We start from the raw sequence: 23,587 nt of genomic DNA on the forward strand, positions 1-23,587 counted from the left end.
TGCAAATTGAGAAGTATCTCAGTGTCACATAAGTGTTTTAGGGGCTTCCGTGGTGACGCAGTGTCACATAAGTGTTTTAGGAGCTTTCCTGGTTGAGAGTCCGCCTGTTGATGCAGGAGACACGGGTTCATGCCCCGGTCCGGGAAGATCCCACATGCCGCGGAGCGGCTGGGCCCATGAACCATGGCCGCTGAGCCTGTGCGTCCGGAGGCTGTGCTCCGCAACGGGAGAAGCCACAACAGTGAGAGGCCCGCGTGCCAAAAAAAAAAAAAAAAAAAAGTGTTTTAGGGCTTCCCTGGTGGCGCAGTGGTTGAGAGTCCGCCTGCCGATGCAGGGGACACGGGTTCGTGCCCCGGCCCGGGAGGATCCCACATGCCGCGGAGCGGCTGGGTCCGTGAGCCATGGCCGCTGAGCCTGCGTGCGTCCGGAGCCTGTGCTCCGCAACGGGAGAAGCCACAACAGTGAAAGGCCCTCGTACCGCAAAAAAAAAAAAAAAGTGTTTTAGCAACATTAGCTCATAGGATATAGCTAAGTTTTCCAAGCCCTCTTATAAAAAGTTATTTAAAATGCTATGTTCTTGTGTGAAACAAGGTTAAATTTAAAAAGCAATAATTTCACTTTGTTCAATGCAAAATTTTAGCTCTCCTTTAAAAACACTACAGTTATAATACTTACTTAAATTTGACAAATTGCAAATACAGAATGACAGAATGGTATTTCTAAATTTTTAATAAAGTATATCTCAAATTTGTCATACAAGTCAATCCCTATCCCATTTTGTTTTCTCTTAACCACAGCACAAATATAACTTTAATTGGTTACTAGCAATACTACTGTATAGATGGTTCAAGAAACAGAATTTTTAGAATAATAATAGGACTTCTTTAAAATGATTTTAACATTTTATTGCTGTCTATACTGATCATATGTGTAATGCAAATAATGGCTTCTAGTAATTATAAAGCATTCCAGAATTACAGACCAAGACTATACACTTGAAAAACCTGCTTTACATAAACCATACAATAATATTTAGGCTTGATACAGAAATTCAGTGCCAGGAGGCAAATCCAAATAGACTGTATTTAAAACCTCTCTGAAGTTTGACATTTCCCAGAGGGAACTAGCAAGCACAATCTTAACTAATAATTAGTGAAAGAATACAACCACAAATAGTAATAAGAGCCTGAGAAAAGTAATTCTTAAAAAAATAGTAACAAACAGTACTATCATGTATGTTATAATCAAGTCTAAACACAATTTTTAAATTGTGTTTTAGAAATATGCTAGGAATGTGAATGTAAAAGTTAAGCAAAACTGGTAAAATAAACTTAATTTACAAGGAAAATGCAAGTTTACATGTTAGTGTTAGACTTCTTTTTTCCAATTACCTAGTAGAGAAAACAGTTCAAGGGCTCACAGGCAAATGTAACACCTTTTTTATTTTTCACAGTTATTGCAATCAGTCAAATGTTAATTTAATTCAGAAGTATTAACTTATATGCACAAACTACACTTGTAACAGCATGACCTTTTACTTGAAAAACAAAGGATGTAATATTACTTATTTACACACTGCCCATAATACTGACAGACTTTTTTTTTAATGCTTTGTTTTCTAAAAGTTTTGTTGTTTTTAAACAAAAGTACATTTGAAGAGACTGAACCAAAACAGTGCCACCCAGGAGTCACATCTTACCATCAGACATCAATGTCCTCATAGCGTTTCAAATAATAAGATTTAGGATTTAACCTCATCCTAAAGTATAAAGAGCATTTAAAAAGAAAAACAAAAACCATAAAATTCAATCTAGGTATGTTTAAATATAAATCGTACTGCCATAATAAGGGAGTTTCCTTAAAAAATGAAAAACAGTAAAGAGCACAAACTTTTTAAACTTCTACTCAACACTGCATAATAAATGTGATGTAAACTTTTTGAACATTTCTTTTCCTTAGACATGTTGTTTCTCAAACAACTTTTCAAGGCCTTGTCATGAAAAGCCTTGATCACATTTATTGTTAACATAAATACACTTATTTGGGGAAAACATTTTAAAGTAATTGTAATAAGCATTTTCCACTGCATAAATAACTTCTCTGTGGTAGAGGTAGTTTTCTACTTATATCTCTACCTTTTATGTAAAACCAACCCTCGTTTTTGTGTGTAACTTACTACATTTTACCTATAGTCATTCTCACTGAAGATGCAATATTATTTTTAAAAGACACAATGCTAAGTACTTTAAATATACTGAAAAACAGAAGGACGAATTTAGAGCTCTGACCTGGGAAATAATACTTCCAGGTTCAGCCCTGCAAATGGGTCTTTCATAAGTGAAGATCAACTAGAATATAACTGACTTTCACAATTTTATTATTAATTGTTCTTCAGTGTAGCACTAATCGAACATCAGGCCTAGTTAGATTACATTTCATTCTGACTCACTGGGTTTTATACAAAAGGCTTTAGGAGAGCTTTAATAAAACACTATAAAATATTAATTTTCTATAGCTTATAGTTCTTAGCATTAAACGTGTTCTGTTATACTGAACGTTAAAGTAATCCTATTACTCAAAGATACAGTTTGAATTGTATTTCATTAAGTCACTGCCAGTTTTGCTACTAAATACTGCCAAAATCCAGTGAAAATCCAAGTTGAAGAAGCCATGCTTCACTTGCTTCATACAGAGGTTCCATTAGGCATTCAGTTGGCTATCCTTTTTCCTTTGAAAGAATAAACTTTCACCTACTCTTTGTGACTACTTCTTTCCCAATATATGGGTCACATATAATCTGAAAAACTATTGTACGTTGAAAAAAAATGTATACCCAGTAAGTCCCTGTTTAATCCAATTTAATCTGCTCCATCAGATATTTAAATTTTACTACAGTTTTTTAAAAGTGATATTGTACTGAATTCCCAAACTAAAATTCCTTTTATGTATACATCGTAAATTAACTACCTTTGAGATGTATAATTTCTTACATCATATTACGTGCAAAATAACTCTTAACCACAAAACTTTAAACAACTGCTGCATTTAAAATCAGGCAACATCCAATACTCCAGCAGCCACAAGTTGCCGTGAGAGCCAGTCCAACCCTTCATACAGTCCCATACCACTTCGAGCATCACAGCCCTGAATATACCAGCTTCGGCCACAGCACAATTTATGGAGACTAAGAAGTTCAGTGATTTCTTCTACTGACAGAGCTCCAGCAACGTCCTGAAAGATATATACACATCAGAATTTTAATCAGTCCATCAAAATTATCATATTTGTAATTATTGTTATTTATTTACAGTTCTGTTGGTACCATTCCAACAGAAGCCTATACTAAAGTTAAAACCTAAATTCAACTTTCAGTAATTATTTTGAGATTAATGAGAAAAAATTTGAGTTTTGGTTATAATATAGATAGTCTGTAAGAAGTCTTGCAATGAAATCAATAAAGGCTATGCCCCCTGAGTGAAAAAACTGCCAAGGTCATTATAAGGCATCAATTAAAAAAAAATTAATGTACATTGTAAGAAATGGCTTTTACATAGGGTTTATATAGTAAAGAGTTTCTTAAACTCTCCACGGAATTCCCTGGTGGTCCAGTGGTTAGGACTCAGCACTCTCGCTCCCAGGGGCCCGGGTTCAATCCCTTAGTCAGGACACTAAGATCCTGGCGCAGGACACTAAGATGTGGCGCAGCCAAAAAATAAAAATAAAAACCTCTCCAAATACCTCTGAATACCCCTTCTTCCCAGAAGCAATCATCAGTAACAATTTCTTTCATATTTTTCAGAAAACTTCCACGCACACGCACGCAAATAAACAGGAACATACTCTCTTTTTTTTGTTTTTTACTTAACACATATCTTGAAAATAAAGATATCTTTCCATTATCAGGACAAGCAGATTTTCCATATTATTTTTAACATCTGTATTGCATTCCACTGTAGGTGCAACATAATTTTCTTAACCAGTCCTATACTGAATATTTAGATTGAAGATGTGTGCTTATGTGCTATTACATATGCATACACATTCATATAAACATGTATTTTTACATACATACATTTACAAAATTATCTCTAAGATAACCTTAGGATATCTCTTTGCAGAATACATTACTAGAGATAGAATTACAGGGTAAAAGGGTATATGCACCTAAAACCTTGACAAAGTACTGCCATATTGCCCTCCAAGAAAATGTCTCCTTTTAATAACCACACCAGCAGTGTATGCAGGTCTGAGGATTATCAAACATTTTCATCTTTAACAATATGATAAGTGGAAAATGGTATTTCACTCTGTCTTATTTGCATATCTTTAATCATAAATAAAGTGAAGTATATCAGCTCTTAATGGTTTGCTTTTTTTTTTATTAAGGGGAGATCCCCTGTCCATCCTACTCTTCCTTCTTATGACATCTAAGCCCCCCTATTGCACTAAAGAAAAGCATTCTCATCCTCCCAGAAGCTTAGTCCCAAAATCTAAGAACCTTCAGCTACTCCCCGTCCTTCATCCTCTCCATTCGGTCACCAAATTCTAACTATTCTATGTCCATAAAGTTTCTTCAGTCTGCTTCTACCCTTCCATTCCTTTAATTCAGGATCTTGTTAACTGTCACTTGAATTACTGCAGCAACTTACTGCAACTGCCTGTCTCTATTCCCTTGCCCCTGATTAATTCTACATCCTACCCCCAAAATTACAATCCTAAAACACTAATATGATCTTATCACCAACTTTTCATGGTTCTCCTTTACTCATAGAATATAACCTAAATTTCTCAGCCTGGCCCTGTCAGGCCTTTATCACACAACCTCCGCTGTTACTCTAGAATTTCTTCATCCTCTACCTACCCCTCACATACAGATCTCCTTGGTGCTCCCTAAAAATACTTTTTCCTGCCTGCAGTGTTCTTTCCTTCACAAGTTAACTCAAAGTCTTATCCATAATTTCAACTCTTATAGTTTCAATTCAAATCCTACTTTTTACAAATCTTACAAAATACCACCTCTAGAACTACTCTCCAATTTTCCTTAACACTGTTAATATTACTGAAGTCACTTAGCAATTTTCTTTGTATTAAAAATATACACAACATGCTTACCTAAATACATAGGAGTTTCTAGTGAGCATCAACTACTTTATTTCCTTCTGTATATTCCAAGGTACCAAGTACAGCACCTTCCATATAGATTGTACTCAAAATACAGAGTAGAAATTTTATATCTACTGAATTATTTCCCTTGAAATCTTAACAGCTACTTATAATGTGGAATGCTAAAATAAATATTCTGAAATAAAAATGTGTTACCTGTTTGTTAGCAAAAATCAGTAGCAAAGCATCTCGGAGTTCTTTTTCTGTTAACAACTTTGCAAGTTCACTGTGTGCTTCACTAACTCTGTCTCTATGACTGCTATCAACAACAAATACAACAGCTACCAAAAAAAGAGAAAAATATTCATTTAGTCACTTGTTAAATTTCAGTAAATGGACTAAATATTTTAATGTTCTCCTTAATATATTATGGTTAGTCTACCATCATTATTTTCACAGAAAGGCTGCTTATTACAGGAACACCTAGCAATAATTAATGATATAATCTCAAACAGTTCGCCTAACTTTTCAGCTGTTGTTTCCCCATCTGTAACAGGATTTACAATGCTTGCCTACCAAACACAGGTTGTTGTGCATATGATTTAATATATTTCTCTTAATGAATGAAAATGTAGCTCTTATGATCTACCTACTGATGTTATTTCTTCGATTACTACTTGCTTTACCAAAAGATAGTGTTTTAAAAATAAATAAATCACCATCTTTATCTCTCCCAAGTATTCTCTCTAGGTGCCCGGCACAGCACTTTCCACAGATTGTACTCAAAATACACAGCAGAAACTTCATAAATATCTACTGAATTAATTCTCTTTTGAAATCTTTCCAGCTACCTTATGGTAGCTAAACATCCCAGACTTTCAACCATTCCTCATGTTCAAAATTCCATTTTGTCCCCTAAATCACTGTCTCATACTAAACTTAATATCAAGAATCCCAAAGTAAAAATTATCTAGTCTTTCTTCTAGGTGGAAAACAGGATGACATATGCAATAGGTAGCATGAACATAATAAGCTTTATGTTGGGGTACAAGAGGCAAAGTGTAGAATGGGGCCCAAGTGTGAATAAATGCTAAGTGGAATATATGTGATATAACACAGTTTGGTCAAAAGCAAACCACTGTAGTTTCTTCTGCAGATAATAACTAATTGTGAATAGAAATGAAGGAGTGGAGCTATTAAGAGATTATAATGGGATAACTGTTGAGTTGAATTTAATTGAATAGAGCAAGAGAACTATATACCACAAATTCAACCCTATAACACAATATTGCCAGTGATCATGCTCATGTGAACACTAATAATATACTTTAACTGTTAAGAGCAGCAAGAGGAAAGTACCCTTAATTACCTACATATATAAGATAAATTTGGTCTTTATGCTAAATTATGGTTTTTCATGAAATAAACCAGAGTACATAACCCAGTCTATCCACCTTAATTTTCTTAATAATGTGGAGCTTGCTACCAATATTTAAAGGTATAGTCATGTTTTTAATCAATGCTAAAATATCAGTTTTATTAGCTAAATCAATGAATTGAAAACTGAACTGGCATCCTAAAAATTTGAAAAATTAAGATGTAATTTTTACACTCTTACCTTGGGTATTGAGGTAATAATGTTTCCACAATGGTCTTAATTTATGTTTTCCACCTACATCCCAAATGGTGAACTTTAGATTTTTATATTCTACAGTTTCCACATTAAAACCTGTTTTTAAAAAAACTTACTTTAATACTGAACTTACATTTACACACCAAACACAGGCAACCCTGTTTATAACTGTGACTTACAAATTATCTGCATACAGCACTATCTACTGCTCTGCAACCAACTCCACTCGTGACAAACATGCGTGGGGAAATGTATACCTTTAACCAGGGTTAGCCCTCTAATCCACCAGAGTCCTTAAGACCTTGACACCCAAGTACCAGATCTGCATCACTACCCTAATCCTCAGCAGGGTTATCAATCCTTTTTTCCTTCCAACTGTCCCACCAATATTCTGTTCCTTCTTGCTATCCTCCCCATCCACATTTCAATCCCACAGCCACTGAATCTTGCATTTTTTCTCTGAAATGCTGGTGTCTTAGAGCCAATCTCCAAACCAGACTGACATAAAATAAGTCCCAAAGAACTCAGCTGTAAGCTAGGGTTTGTCTGTAAAATGTCCATTAAGGTAAAAGCAATACTTATACTTACCAATTGTTGGAATAGGCTGCATGAACTCATCCTGTTTTAATTTAAACAAAATAGTAGTTTTTCCAGCACCATCTAATCCTAACGTAACAACTCGAATTTCCATTTTGGGTCCAATGTGAACTCTATTGTCCTATAATTTTTTAAAAAATTAATCTTTTTATTTTGATATGGAGTTAAAAGTATTAGTACTTACACTTTTATTTATAAAATACCTTTGTTAATTATTGTGTCTCCTACTCATTCCTTAATCCATTAAAATCAAAGTTATAGTCCCCTATTAAAATACCCTTATTCTGATCTTTAGAAAGGAAATCAATCCTCATTGCTTTGCTAAATCTTAGCTTAGTAAAACTTACTACTTACTTTGTTTTTATATAAGTTAAAAGAAATACACATACCCACTTATTTTTCCCAGATTTTCTAACTCAACTGAATCTTCTTTAAATAAGATTTTTCATTCTGTGTTAAATATATTAATTAAAAATGAAAAGTGATACTCACTTCCCATAAATATCCACTGTTAACAATTTCACATATATCCCTCAAGATATCTTCCTGTGCAGACATTGGTTGACATACACAAAGCAGATATACTTAAAAAAAAAAAAAATACACACTGCAACTACTTTTTGCACTCAATAGTACATTATGGAATCCTTTCATTTCAAAACATATAGACCTACCTTTTCCTTTTAATTGCTTTATTATATTCCATGTACCACTATTTAACCAATCACCAACTGAGAGATATTAGGTCATCTCTGATTTTTTGATATTACAAATAATGCTGCAATGAACATACTTGTATATATTGCTAGCTGCATGACCTCTCTGCCTGACTTCTCCCATCTGTAAAATGGGGATTAAAAATTGTACCAAACTTACATAGGATTTTTGCAAGGATTAGTTTTTTAAAAGACATGTAATCTGAACTAATGGAGTTAGAGGAGGAAAAAGAAAAAAGAATGAAGAAAAGTGAAAAGACCCTAAGAGACATATGGGAATGGGAGTCCCAGAAGGAGGATACAGAAATAAAGGGGCAAAGAGATCTTACTTGAAGATACAATGGCTGAAAACTTCCCAATCTGAGGAAAGAAATGGACATAAAAATTCTAGAAGCTCAGTTCCAACTCAGGTAAGTCCAAAGAGACCCACACTGAGACACATTATAATCCAACTGTCAAAAGTCAAAAACAGGATAATCTTGAAAGCAGCAAGAGAAAAGTGACTCATCACATAAATTTGATTATTAACAAATTTCTCAGCAGAAACACTGCAGGCCAGAAAGAGTGGGATGATACATTCAAAGTGCTGAAAGAAAAAAACTGTCAACCAAGAATGCTATATATGGCAAAACTGTCCTTCGAAATGAAGGAAAAATCAAGACTTTCCCAGAAAAACAAAATCTGAGGGAGTCATTACCACTAGATCTGCTCTATAAGAAATGCTAAAGGAGTCCTTCAAGTTGAAATGAAAGGACGCTAGACAGCAACATGAAGCCATATGAAAATCTAAAATGATAACAATAACTACATGGAAAAATAGTAACCTGTATTATAATTTGGGTGCATAAATTTAATTCTTCACAGAATTGAAATAACAAACACATGAAAAAAAACTATAAGCCTGTGCTAATAGGTGTACAATAAAGATGTAATTTGTGACATCAATAACATAAAGTACAGGGGGATGGAGCTGTGAAAGAATAGGGTTTTCGTATGCAATTGAAGTTAAACTGCTGTCAGTTTAAAATAGAATGTTATAACTAAGATGTTTTATGTAATCGCAATGGTAACCACACACACACAAAAAATCCACAGAATATACACCAAAGGAAAAGAGAAGGGAATCAAATATGACACTATAAAAAAATCAATAAAACACAAAAGAAGGCAATGAAAGAGGAAAGGTGAAACAAAAAAAACTATCAAGTTATGCAGAAAACAATGAACAAAAATGACAACAGTATTTACCTATCAATAATTACTTTAAACAGACTTAACTCTCCACTCAAAAGACACAGCTTGACTAAATGCGTGAAAAACCAAGATCCGAAAATATGCTATCTACAAGAGACTCACTTTATAGCTAAGAAAATACATAGTCTGAAAGTGAAAGGATGGAAAGAGATGCAAATCTTTGAGATGCAAATCATACCCAAAAGAGAGCAGGGGTGGCTATCCTAATATCAGACAAAATAGATTTTAAGTCAGAAACTGTTATAAGAGACAAAGAAGTTCATTAGATAATGATAAAAGGGCAAATACAGAAAGAATATATAACAATTATAAATACTTGGATTATAAATAAATGAATTAAAGCCCTAAACATAAGAACCAAAGCTATAAAACTCCTAGAAGAAAACACAGAAGAAAGGCTCCATAACATTGGATTTGGCAATGATTTCCTGGATATGACATCAAAAGCACAATCAACAAGAGCAAAAATAAACAAATGGGACTAGATCAACCTTAAAAATTTTTGTGAATAAAAGGACACAATCAGTAGAGTGAAGAAGCAAACTACAGAATGGGAGAAGATACTTGCAAATCATGTATCTGATAATAGATTCATATCCAGAATATAAAAAGAACTCCTACAACTCAACAACAAAAAAATCAAATAACTCAATAGAAAAACAGGCAAAGGACTTGTACAAAATTCTCCAAAGAACTGGCCAAGAGGCATATGAAAATGATACTCAACATCACTATCATCAGAGAAATGCAAATCAAAACCACAATGAGATATCACCTTACACCAATTAAGATGGCTACTAGTGTAAGCCATCTTGTTTTACTATCAAAAAAAACCCCCCAGAACAAACAGAAAATAACAAGTGTTGGTGAAAATGTGGAGAAATTGGAACCCTCATGAACTTTTGGTGGGATTTACATAATATGATGCAACCACTATGGAAAACAGTATAGCATTTCCTCAGAAAATTAAAAATAGAACTACCATATGATCCAGTAGTCCCACTTCTGGGAATTTATCCAAAAGAATTGAAAGCAAAGCCTCAAAGAGATATCTGTACACCCATGTTCATAGCAGCACTATTCACAATAGCCAAGAGGTGAAGTAACCCAAATAACCATCGATAGATGAATGGATACAAAATGTGGTATATACAAACAATGGAATATTATTTAGACAAAATAGAAGGAAATTGTGTCACATGCTACAACATGGGTGAACTTTAGGGACATAATGCTAAGTGAAATAAGCCAGTCACAAAAAGACAAATACTATATGATTCCACTTGCATGATAAATTTAGAGTAGTCAAATACAAAGAAATAGAAAGTAGAGTGGTGGTTACCAGGAGCTAATGAGAAGGGGGGAATAGGGGAGTCATTGTTTATAAGGTATAGTTTCAGTTTTTCAAGATGAAAAATTTCTGGAAATGTTTCACACAATGTGAACATACTTAACAATACTGAACTAAACACTTAAAAAATGGTTAAGATGGTAAATTTTATATTATGTGTTTTTCACCATAATAAAAAAATGTACATCCTCACAATAAAGTACCTTGCAGCTGTAAAAGGGAACAGAAAATGTCGCTATATACTGCTATGGACTGACCTCCAGGATGTACACTTCAGTGAAAAGTACAAGCTGGAGAAGTAGGTACAGTATTCTACCTTTAAACATGGGGAGTGTGGGGCTTCCCTGGTGGCGCAGTGGTTGAGAGTCCGCCTGCCGATGCAGGGCACACGGGTTCATGCCCCGGTCCGGGAGGATCCCACATGCCACGGAGCAGCTAGGCCCGTGAGCCATGGCCGCTGAGCCTGCGCGTCTGGAGCCTGTGCTCCGCAATGGGAGAGGCCACAGCAGTGAGAGGCCCGCGAACCGCAAAAAAAAAAAAAAAAAAAAAAAAAAAAGTGGGGAGTGTGCATGCAAATATATTTCTCTATTTTTTTTTTAAATGACGAATAAAACTAAGAAAAATTCTTAATTGTTTTCTATGGAGAAGGGAAGAAAAGGGTGGCAGGATCAGGAATATAAGTTAGACTTCTCTGAATGAACCTTGCTTTGTAGATTTGATTCTGGACCGTGTGAATGTTTCACATAATTATAAAACGAGATTTAAAAAGTTTTAAAAGCCACTCCCTAGGACTTCCCTGGTGGGGCAGTGGTTAGGAATCCTCCTGCCAATGCAGGGGACACAGGTTAGAGCCCTGGTCCGGGAAGATCCCACATGCCGTGGAGCAACTAAGCCTGGGCGCCACAACCACTGAACCTGCGCTCTAGAGCCCGCGAGCCACAACTACTGAAGCCCACGCGCCTAGAGCCCGTGCTCCGAAACAAGAGAAGACACTGCAGTGAAAAGCCCGCGCACCACAACGAAGAGTAGTCCCCGCTTGCTGCAACTAGAAAAAGCCTGCACACAGTAACCAAGACCCAACGCAGCCAAAAATAAATAAATTAAAAAAAAAAAAAGCCACTCTCTAAAAATAGAGAGCAAAATGGAACACATGTACCTTTTTAAATTAGGGGGAATCCACTTGAAAAGAGACCAAAACATATTAACCAAATGCCAAATACACACCTTGCTGGATTTTGTCTCAAACCTAAAAAAAAATTTTTTAACAATCTGGGAAATCTAATAGATATTATTAGAGAGTATGATTTAGGACATGATCCATTTCTAATTTTGTTGTGTTTTGAAAAAGAGAACAGAACCCGTGTTTTAGAAACATGTGAAAATATTACATAGATGAAATGATGTATTAGGATGAAATATGTTGGGATTTGTTTCAAAATAACCTGGGAGACTGTAGGTAGAAAGAGACTAGGGGAAAGGGTAGATGAAATAAAAAGTTTTTAATTGTTCAAGTAGGTGATAATACAGGGAGACTCATTATACCACCTTCTATTTTCCACTGATACAGTAATTTTTTTTTCCCTAATTCTGTGGTTCATTAATTTCTTAGTTGTCTCTTAGTTGATTATCATGGAATGTAAAACAATTACGATTTATTCAAAAACACACCTAAAAACAAAGTATAGAATATATTACCTTTGTAAAAGTGACAGGGATGCTGGCATCTAACTGAATGTGATCTGCAACCTCTGTAAACTGCTGCTGCTGCTTTTGCAATGTTTCCAGTAACCTTGTAATTTCTTGTTTTGCTAAGACAACTCTACAATCATCCTAGAAAAGAGAAGATGATATTTCTTATAAACTTTTTAAAGAAACAACAAAAACAGAGATATCACTAAAACTCAAGAAAAGCTCATTTAACATTACAGTATTGAAAGTTAACTTAGGTATAAATTTGACTAAGTTAACAATAATCAGGCATTAATAAATAATTTAAGAGCCCCTCAATAGAAGAATAGATAAATAAAGTATGGTATATTCACAAATGCAACACAACCAAAATGCATGGTTGAATGAACTACAGGTTCATTCAGGTAAGAATGAACTACAATTACATGTGATGATATGAATTTCACAAACATACGGTAAGGGAAGAAATGACATGAAGAGTTTGTACTGCATGATTCCCACTTTTATTAATTACCAAAACAGGCCAAAACAAGGTATATATTAGAAATCAGGATAACGGTTTATCCTTAGGAGGAAAGGCGCGTAGTTACTAGAAGAGAGTCTGAGGGGCTTCTGGGGTTGGTAATGTTCTGTTACTTGATCTGGATGCTCGTTACACAGTAATGTCCAGTCTGAAAATTCAGCAAGCTGAACACTTATGCACATACTTCTGTATATATATATTGTTCTCCTATAAAAAGTTTTTTAAATAATTTAAGATATACATGTATTGGTTTAAAAAAAAAAGACTAAAGGTCAAACTGTGATGTCTCCCTCTCACTTTAGATTCCCAGGCCCTCTCCTCAAAGCTAAGCACTTTTCAGTTTCTCAAATATTATTCCAGAGATATTCTATACATATACCAATGTATTCTTCATAAGACAGAGATCTCCCAACAATATTTAAGCTCCATGAGAGAAGCAGTGTTGTCAGTTTTTGCTCACAGTTGCATATTCAAATTAGGTGATAGCAATTTGGTTGTTCCAATTGCCAGAACAAAAACTTTGAGTCATCCTTGCCTTCTCCTCCCTTATTCCCACATACAATTTGTCAACAAATCCTACTGGATATCCAAAATTTGGGTACCTCTAGCCCTCACGATCCAAGCTACTATCCTCTCTCACTTGGAATTCTACAACAGTCTTCTAACCATTGAGCTCCTTCCTTCCATCTTTGCCCTCCTTCAATCTGTTTTTTACACATCATCCAGATCCTTTTAAGTAAGATCAAATCATTCTTGCGCTCAAAACCCCACAATGGTTTCCCCAATTCAATCAGTAAAAACTGAAGTCCTTCCAATGGCCCACAAGGCCCTCCTTACATATAATTCCCTATTATCTCTAATTTCAGCTATTACTCTCTCCATCGCTTACTCTATTCCAGCAACAGTGCCCTCTTTTGCTGTTCCTCAAATACACCAGGCATGTCACCCTAGGGTTTTTGCTCTAACCAGTTCCTCAGCTGAAATCTTCTTCATTAAGGTGTGAGCTAGTTCCCTTCACCTTCTTCCCCTTTGAGTCTCTGTTCAAATCTCACCTTCTCTCAGTGATGCTTACCCTATTTAAAAATACAATCTGCTGTACCCTCATACTTTTTCTTTTTCCCTTAGCTCTTATCACTTTTTAACATACTATATAATTTACTTATTAGATATGGTTATGGCTTATTGTCTGCCTTCTCCTTGTTAGGATGCTAATTCCACAAGATTATGGCTTTTTGCTTGCTTTGTTTACTGACATATTCCATGTACCTAGAATATACATGGCACATAGTAGGCACACAACAAATATTTGCCTAATAAACAAATCCTAACCATTCAGTATTATGCCTTGAACTTAGATGATGCATCAATTTTTTCTGGAGGGGAGCGATGATTTTGTTCTCAAAATTGGTAATATATATGTGATGTTCCATCCATTCCTCTGTTCAGTTATCTCTGTGGCAGGGACTTTTAAGAATATTGATTGAGATTAGGGTTCTCTGTCTATAAATCAGAACAAAACTAATAGGTCCATATGAAGAATGAATCTAAGACCCCAATTTCATCTGCGTTAACACAGTGAGATAATACCATGTCATTAACAATTATCAGTCACTTTGACAAAATGCTTCAGAAACTCTAAAATACTTCTAAATACTTCAGTTACCTATGAGCTTTCTTTTTAATAAAATAAATATAAAAATACTTTGAAGTATTCACTTAAGTATGATTTAGGACATGATCCATTTCTAATTTTGCTGTGTAGCTTGAGCTGAACAAGTATTTATTAGGCTCTTTGTATCTCTAAATTCTTTGTATCTGGATAGATACATCCAGAAGGACAAATGTGCATATTGTATCATTAGGTTCAAATCAGGAGATAAAAACCACAATAGTCATATGAATAGAAAAAAGTTAATATGAAGAACTGTTAACTAGGTGTAGTTATTAAGTAGGCAACTGAAAGGGTAAAAAGAACTCTGAGGTATCATGGAGCAAACAACTGTAGGAAACAGCTACCACCCTCAGGGCTGGGAGAATAAAGGAGAGATGCTAGAATTATTAAAACTTAAAAACTTATAGGAGGGATCTCATGGAGCTGAAATTCAGATCTCTAAGGAAAGTGGTCTCGTAGTATGAGCAGTGTCATTCACAGGAACCCCAAGCAAATGGGAACGCACAGGAAACCACCTCCACCTTTCAGCTTCCTTCTACTGTACCCTATTGGCAGAGCCTAAAATCGCATGGAGGCAGCTGGCAGAGCTGGTATGTGGTTTGCAGAGTTCCAGTATCAGCATCACAAAGCAGAGGACAGAACAGGACTGGAGCTCAAAGACAACTTAATAAATGGCATAAACATCAATTATTACAATTCAATGTGATAAGAACTAAAGGACTCAAGACTGATGTGGTTACAGACTGGCCACATTCATTTAAGTCTAATCAGATATTTAAGAGAAAAAGCTCTACAACAGTAAAAAGTTTAGCTCTATGATGATTTGATATCAACACAATCATTAGCAATATAGCAAAAGATGAGAGTGACTGAAGCTTATCAGGAATTCCTATGGCAATAATTAGCCTTAAATTGCACATTCATGAAGGCAGATCCACAACAGTAATGAGTAAGACTGGCATTTTTGTTAGAATAACCTTAAATCTATTTTAAAAGCACATTATCTGCAAACTGGGCAACAAATTGCTTATGATACGTCAACCATGAAAAAACACGGGTTTTCTGTGACATCAAAGTTAAGAACCAATAAATTAGAGCAGAGATAGGGAGTACATGCTAGAGAGGCACCCCACCTCCACCACCAAAAACAAAAACAAAAAGAGCAAGGAAGGGTAAGTAGCTTCAAAGAACAGCAAACATTTGAAGAAGGATTTCCAATATCAGAAAAGGGAGACATAAGCCCATCAAGCAGAAAGAATAGTATATGCTTGGCAAAGAAGGGTTAAAGGGCTTGGGATGACTGAAGAATGACAGGAAGTTAGAGAGGTTCTAGAACCTATGGTTTTATGGTGGGGAAGACACATGAAAGAGAGGACATTGATGTGGTTGAGTGGAGCAATTTGAGGTTAGAGACCATGTCCTAAGCACAATGTTAATGCCCACAGTAACACAGAGTAATAATATAAAAATATTTATTAAATTAATAAAATAGACTAGTGTGTACCTCTGGTAATGATATACTTAAGCTTACAAATTCTCCTTCTTAAACTATGTCCTAATCATGTTTAAACCACATACCTGTTGCAAAGTCTTTTCACAATGGAGACAGGCTGTTGAAACCTGGGATAACAAAATAGTCATATCTTCTTGCTGCTGTCTGAGCCAAATCAGTTTTTCTCGAACATGAGCATCAACAACACTTAGAGCCATTTCTTCTTGACGACACAGAGTTTCATGTAGATCAGAAAAATAAGCTCGGACACATGACCGGGCATTCTCCGCAGTACCTGGTACCTAAGGCAATAAAAATAAGTTTTAAACAACTGTAACCTTAACGAAGGTTTTATATGTGAAATAATGAAAATTTAAATACAATCTATGTCCTTAAAATCCCAAAATGTTTATCTCCACACTAAATTTTTCCCCTTAACCACAGCCTTTGGATATCCAACGGTTTAAATGACATTTCAAGCAACAAGGAATACCTAATCTCCAGTCTCTCACAACCCTGAACCTAGTTTCCTCCATCTCAATAAATGGCAACTCCATCTTCCAGGTTATTCAAGTTAAAAAAATTGGAGTCACCCTTAACACTTCTCTTTCGTATCTCACAACTAGTTTCTCAACAAATTCTGCTGACTTCAAAATATATCTAGAATCTGATCATGCCTCACCACCTTCACCTCTGCCAACCTGATTGAAGCCATTATCATCTCTCACCTGATTATTATAATAGCCTCCTAATTGGACTCAATAAATTTACCTCTGCTGCCTATAATGTATTCTCCACCCAGAAGCCAGACTGATCCTTTTTAAATGTTAAGTCAGAATGATAATTATTCTTTTGCTCAAAACTCTCCAGTGGCTTCCCACTCAGAGTAAATGCCAAAGTCCTTTATAGGGGATGTTCAACGACAGACTCCCTGGGAAAGAGACATCTGAGCTAAGACCTGAAAGAGGTAAGAGAGGGAACCATGTGAATATCTTCAAGGGCATTCCTGGAAGAAAGTAAAGCAAGTGCCTTTAAGGACCTTTCTGACCTCAACTCCTGCTATGCTCCCCATCAATCATTCTAATTTATCTAACTCAACCTCCTCAAAGTTTCTTAAGCACACGAGGCACACTCCAACTTCAGGGCCTCTGTACTTGCTCTTCTCTCTGCCTAGAATGCTCTTCCCCCAAATATTAGCATGGTTCCCTTTCTCATCTCCTTTAGGTCTCTGCTTAATGCCCCTTCTCAGGGAGCCTGTCCTCAAACACCCCATATAAAAGTGCATTCCCCCTTTCCCTTATTTTTCTCCAAAGTATCTAATAACATACTTCTGTATTTTACTTATGTACTGTCTCTCTCCCCACATTAGAATGTAAACTTTGCAAAAGCTGGTATTTTTGACTTCAACAGTGTCTAGCACTTTGGATGTGTTCAATAAATATTTGCTGAGGGAATAAATAAAATATTTCCACTGTAGCACAAAAATGTCCAATAGAATTTTATGTGATGATAGACATATTCTATATCTGTGCTGACTAATATGGTAGCCACCAGCTACATGCATGTAAAATGTACTTGAAATGTAGCTAGTAAGACTGAGGAAGTAAATTCTGTATTTTCTTGAACTGTTAAATAATTTAAACTTAAATAGCCCCATGAGGCTAATGGCTACTATATTTGACAGAGAGCAGTTCTAGCATTACTCCCCAATGACTTAGCTTAACTTTGTTTCTTTACAAAAGAAAAACACTACATTGTGTCTGTCCCTGTACTTTATATTCCCATCTGAAAATATCCCTTTCTCCTCTATAATTCAATTTTAAAATGCAATTACCACTACCACCTAAGTTCCTTCCTTCTCTCCACAGCCAAACTTCTTAAAAGTTAGACACACTTCCTAACACCCACTGACTTGTCATTTTACCGAAGGGTATCTCCTTTTATCTCACAGAAATAACAAATTCAACATCCAAATTAAACTTATCACCTTGGTCCCATTATCCCCTCCCAAATTCTTCTTCCTTCCCCATTAGAGCACAATATCACCATCCACCAGGTTGGGCAAGGTAGAAATCTAGGCATTATGCCTGACCCTGCAAAGTACCTATCCAATCAATATTATCAATGAATCACTAATATTATCAGTAAATCACTATTCTACTTCTTTAAAATCTCAAATCCATGTACTCCTCTCCACTCTCACTACTCCAGTATTATGGGCCATAAACATTTCTCAAGTAGATAATTTCAGCAACCTCACAATAGGTCTCCTTGCTTCCAATCTTGTTGCTCTTCCAATTCATTTTTTATATTAAAGAGCAACCTTTCTTAATGCAAACCTGATTATGTTATTCCTATGCCAATTCTTCAACAGCTCATCACTGCCTGTAAGATAAAGTCCAAACTCTTTAACATGTCTAACAAGATGCTGCAGGATTTGGCCCTTAACTCTCCAACATCTTTTCTTGCCACGCCCCACCCCAATACTCAAAGCTTCAACCATAGTGAACTTAGTTAAGTTTCTACAATATGTCCAATTCTCACTTCCATGTATTTTAACATATGCTTCCCTCTCTGGAACAACTCACTCCCCACCCCACTCTTCTCCCTGACTAAATTCCTTCAAATCTCAGTTTAGACATCACATCTTCTAGAAAGCCTTCTACGAGTTACCCAAATTATTGCTGTTTTTATGCACACTGCCAGGGCATCCTGTACTTCCCCCACAAAGTAACAGTTACCACAGTTGAAACTGGCTCTCTTCCATGATGGATTATAAATTTCCATAAAGACAAAGACTTTTTAAAAAACTTATTTCCAGTGACCAGTGCAGTACTGGCACAATATAATTGCTCAATAAATCCTACAAGGTGAAAAAGTGACAAGGAAAAGGGTGAGGAAGAAAAAAACCCATACATGTTCTGTGTGGGCCATTCCAATTCCATCTTCCACTATTTGTTCTCCTCCTTCAATGTGCTGAACGATTCCAACTAATTTTCTGGAATAATCTGAGATTTCCTCAGTGAAGGTCCGTATGCAATGAGCCATATCTAAAATTGATGCTCGGATCTGGTTAGCTTCTGGTTCCAATACTGAATGCTATAAAATGCAACATAATTATAGAAAAGAACTCACAGTATTGACTAACGATATAAAATGCTACTTAAATGGCTCCTATTAATAAAAAACCATCAGCCGCAAGAGGCTTTTATAACACGTTTACAAAAAACACAGCATAAAAAATACTAATTTGCCTTCGCCACAAAACTATTTACCTTTCAAAGAAATAATTTAAAATTAGGAAGTCAATTTATTGCTAAACAAGAATCCAAGAAACCCTCTCTAAAATTTTACCACAAGCATTAGTTCATCAACAGACATAATTATTATCAAAATAATCCAGTGCATTACAAAAACAGGCACACATAGAAAAGAACTTTTGTTTCATGCTGGAAAGCCATTTTTCAATGAAGAAAGAATCATGAGGACTCTGAAATTTTTGTTATAATATTCAGAAAATAAATCTCTCATTTCTTTTCATGCTACCAAGCTCAACTCATTCATCATTTAGCTCTTCTTTGATCTCTACTCTTAGCATAAAAAACCAAGTCAGTGGTTGGGCTGATGAACTAGGTAGAGTCATCCAGTTTAACTATATTCATACCTTGTGACCTTGGTGTTTTCCATATTCTTTGCAGACACAGCACATGAGTGGGCTAGTTTGACAGCCATCTTCCAAGCAAACAAACTCAATGGCATGCACCTGATGCTGAGAGCACATGGTTTTCTCATGAGGTTTATCAGCTAGAGGCACTCTCCTGTGCTTTGCTAATGTCTTTGTTGAATGGGTAACTTGGGAACACTCTGAGCACAAGTGAGTTGCACATACAGTGCAATATACAGATGCAACGTGAGCTTCATCTTCATCACAACGAATGATGCTCTGATGAACAAAAAAGTAACGTATTAAAACTGAACTCCTTTACCAAACAGAAAATGACTCACAGACATAGAAAACAAACTTATGGTTACCAAAGGGGATAGATAGCAAGGGAGGGGGAGGAGAAATTAATTAGGAGTTTGGGATTAACAAATATACACTACTATATATAAAACAGGTAAACAACAAGGACCTACTGTACAGCACAGGGAACTGTACTCAATATCTTGTAATACCTATAAAGGAAAAGAATCTGAAAAAGAATATATGTATCATGTATATGAATATATGCATCATGGTTCAGGTGTACAGCAACCGAATCATGTTGCTGTACACTGGAAACTAACATAGCACTGTAAATTAACTATACTTCAATTTAAAAAATTTTTAAAAACTCAACCCCAGTCATCATAACATGCCAAATTTTGAGAGATTGGTTCAAGATGGTGGAGTAGAAGGACATGCGCTCACTCCCTCCTGTGAGAGCACCGGAATCACAACTAACTGCTGAACAGTCATCGACAGGAAGACACTGGAACTCACCAGAGAACATACCCCACACCCAAAGACAAAGGAGAAACTGCAGTGAGACAGTAGGAGGGTGCAATCACAATAAAATCAAATCCCATAACCGCTAGGTGAGAAAATCACAAACTGGAAAACACTTATACCACAGAAGTCCACCCAATGGAGTGAAGGTTCTCAGCCCCACGTCAGGCTTCCCAGCCTGGGGGGCTGGAAATAGGAAAAGTAATCCCCAGAGAACTGGACTTTGAAGGACAGCAGGATTTGACTGCAAGACTTAGACAGGACTGGGGGAAACAGAGGCTCCACTCTTGGAGGGCACACACAAAGTAGTCTGTGCACCAGGATCCAGGGGGAAGGAGCAGTGACCCCACAGGAGACTGAACCAGACCTACCTGCTAGTGTTGGAGGGTCTCCTGCAGAGTCGGGGGCAGCTAAGGCTCACCTTCAGGACAAGGACACTGGCAGCAGAAGTTCTGGGAAGTACTCACTGGCACAAGCCCTCCCAGAATCCGTCATTAGCCCCACCAAAGAGCCTGCAGGCTCCAGTGCTGGGTCGCCTCAGGCCAAACAACCAACAGGGAGGGAACACAGACCCACCCAGCAGCAGACAAGCAGATTAAAGTTTTACTGAGCTCTGCCCACCAGAGCAACACCGAGCTCTACCCACCACCAGTACCTCCCATCAGGAAGCTTGCACAAGCCTCTTAGATAGCCTCATCTACCAGAGGGCAGACAGCAGAAGCAAGAAGAACTACAATCCTGCAGCCTGTGGAACAAAAACCACATTCACAGAAAGACAGACAAGATGAAAAGGCTGAGGGCTATGTAGCAGATGAAGGAACAAGATAAAACCCCAGAAAAACAACTAAATGAAGGGGAGATAGGCAACCTTCCAGAAAAAGAATTCAGAATAATGATAGTGAAGAAGATCCAGGACCTCAGAAAAAAAAAATGGAGGCAAAGATCGAGAAGATGCAAGAAATGTTTAACAAAGACCTAGAAGAATTAAAGAACAAACAAACAGAGATGAACAATACAATAACTGAAATGAAAAATACACTAGAAGGAATCAACAGCAGAATAACTGAGGCAGAAGAACAGTTAAGTAACCTGGAAGAGAAAATGGTGGAAATCACTGCTGCAGAACAGAATAAAGAAAAAAGAATGAAAAGAAATGAAGACAGCCTAAGAGACCGCTGGAACATTAAATGAACCAACATTCACATTATAGGGGTTCCATAAGGAGACAAGAGAGAAAAAGGACCTGAGAAAATATTTGAAGAGATTATAGTTGAAAACTTCCCTAACATGGGAAAGGAAATAGCCACCCAAGTCCAGGAAGTGCAAGGAGTCCCAGGCAGGATAAACCGAAGGAAAAACACACCCAGACACATAGTAATCAAATTGACCAAAATTAAAGACAAAGAAAAATTATTAAAAGCAACAAGGGAAAAACAAAAAATAACATATAAGGGAACTCCCCGTAAGGTTAACCACTGATTTATCAGCAGAAACGCAGCAAACCAGAAGGGAGTGGTACAATACACTTAAAGTGATGAAAGGAAGGAAGCTGCAACCAAGAATACTCTACCCAGTAAGGATCTCATTCAGATTTGATGGAGAAATCAAAAGCTTTACAGACAAGCAAAAGCTAAGAGGATTCAGCACCACCAAACCAGCTCTACAACAAATGCCAAAGGAACTTCTCTAAGCGGGAAACACAAGAGAAGAAAAGGACCTAAAAAAACAAATCCAAAACAATTAAGAAAATGGTCATAGGAACATACATATCGATAATTACCTTAAAAGTGAGTGGATTAAATGCTCCAACCAAAAGACACAGGCTTGCTGAATGGATACAAAAACAAGACCCATATATATGCTGTCTACAAGAGACCCACTTCAGACCTAGGGACACATACAGACAGAAAGTGAGGCGATGGAAAAAATAGTCCATGCAAATGGAAATAAAAAGAAAGCTGGAGTAGCAATACTCATATCAGATAAAATAGACTTTAAAATAAAGGATGTTACAAGAGACAAGGAAGGACACTACATAATGATCAAGGGATCAATCTAAAAGGAAGATATAACAATTATAAACATACACGCACCCAACATAGGAGCACCTCAATACATAAGGCAAATGCTAACAGCTATAAAAGGGGAAATCAACAGTAACACAATAATAGTGGGGGACTTTAACACCTCACTTACACCAATGGACAGAAATTCCAGACAGAAAATTAATAAGGAAACACATGCTTTAAATGACACAATAAACCAGATAGATTTAATTGATATTTATAGGACATTCCATCTGAAAGCAGCAGATTACACTTTCCTCTCAAGTGCACATGGAACATTCTCCAGGATAGATCACATCTTGGGTCACAAATCAAGCCCTGGTAAATATAAGAAACTTGAAATCATATCAAGCATCTTTTCTGACCACAATGCTATGAGATTAGAAATCAATTACAGGAAAAAAATGTGAAAAACACAAACAAGTGGAGGGTAAACAATATGCAACAAAATAACCAAGAGATCACTGAAGAAATCAAAGAGGAAATCAAAAAATACCTAGAGACACCACTGTAAAGCAATTATACTCCAATAAAGATGTTAAAAAATAAATACCTAGAAACAAATGACAAAGAAAACACCCAAAACCTATGGAATGCAGCAAAAGAGTTCTAAGAGGGAAGTTTATCGCAATACAATCCTACCTCAAGAAACAAGAAACATCTCAAATAAACAACCTAAACTTACACCTAAAGCAATTAGATAAAGAAGAACCAAAAAAACCCAAAGTCAGCAGAAGGAAAGAATCATAAACATCTGAGCAGAAATAAATGAAATAGAAACAAAGAAAACAATAGCAAAGATCAATAAAACTAAAAACTGGTTCTTTGAGAAATAAACATAATTGATAAACCTTTACCTGGACTCATCAAGAAAAAGAGGGAGAGGACTCAAATCAATAAAATAAGAAATGAAAAAGGAGAAGTTACAACGGACACCGCAGAAACCCAAAGCATCATAAGAGACTACTACAAGCAACTCTATGCCAATAAAACGGACAACCT

At 36.2% G+C, this 23,587-nt stretch overlaps 1 protein-coding gene across 2 annotated transcripts in view; it reads right to left on the reverse strand.

Moving 5' to 3' along the window:
* Positions 1 to 1,387: 1,387 nt before the first annotated feature.
* Positions 1,388 to 23,587, reverse strand: part of TRIM23 (tripartite motif containing 23) — a 38,194-nt gene continuing 15,994 nt past the window's right edge. For both annotated transcript variants that reach the window (XM_030844263.3, XM_030844254.2), the window contains exons 4-11: positions 19,695 to 19,973; positions 18,947 to 19,129; positions 16,117 to 16,332; positions 12,350 to 12,484; positions 7,325 to 7,454; positions 6,722 to 6,832; positions 5,320 to 5,444; positions 1,388 to 3,231 (exon numbers count right to left, since the gene is read on the reverse strand). In XM_030844263.3, coding sequence (XP_030700123.1) covers positions 3,052 to 3,231; positions 5,320 to 5,444; positions 6,722 to 6,832; positions 7,325 to 7,454; positions 12,350 to 12,484; positions 16,117 to 16,332; positions 18,947 to 19,129; positions 19,695 to 19,973 — 1,359 coding nt within the window. In that variant the 3' untranslated portion in view covers positions 1,388 to 3,051. The remainder of the gene's footprint in view (positions 3,232 to 5,319; positions 5,445 to 6,721; positions 6,833 to 7,324; positions 7,455 to 12,349; positions 12,485 to 16,116; positions 16,333 to 18,946; positions 19,130 to 19,694; positions 19,974 to 23,587) is intronic.

The sequence above is a fragment of the Globicephala melas genome, chromosome 3, assembly GCF_963455315.2.
Source record: "Globicephala melas chromosome 3, mGloMel1.2, whole genome shotgun sequence".
Lineage (NCBI taxonomy): Eukaryota > Metazoa > Chordata > Mammalia > Artiodactyla > Delphinidae > Globicephala > Globicephala melas.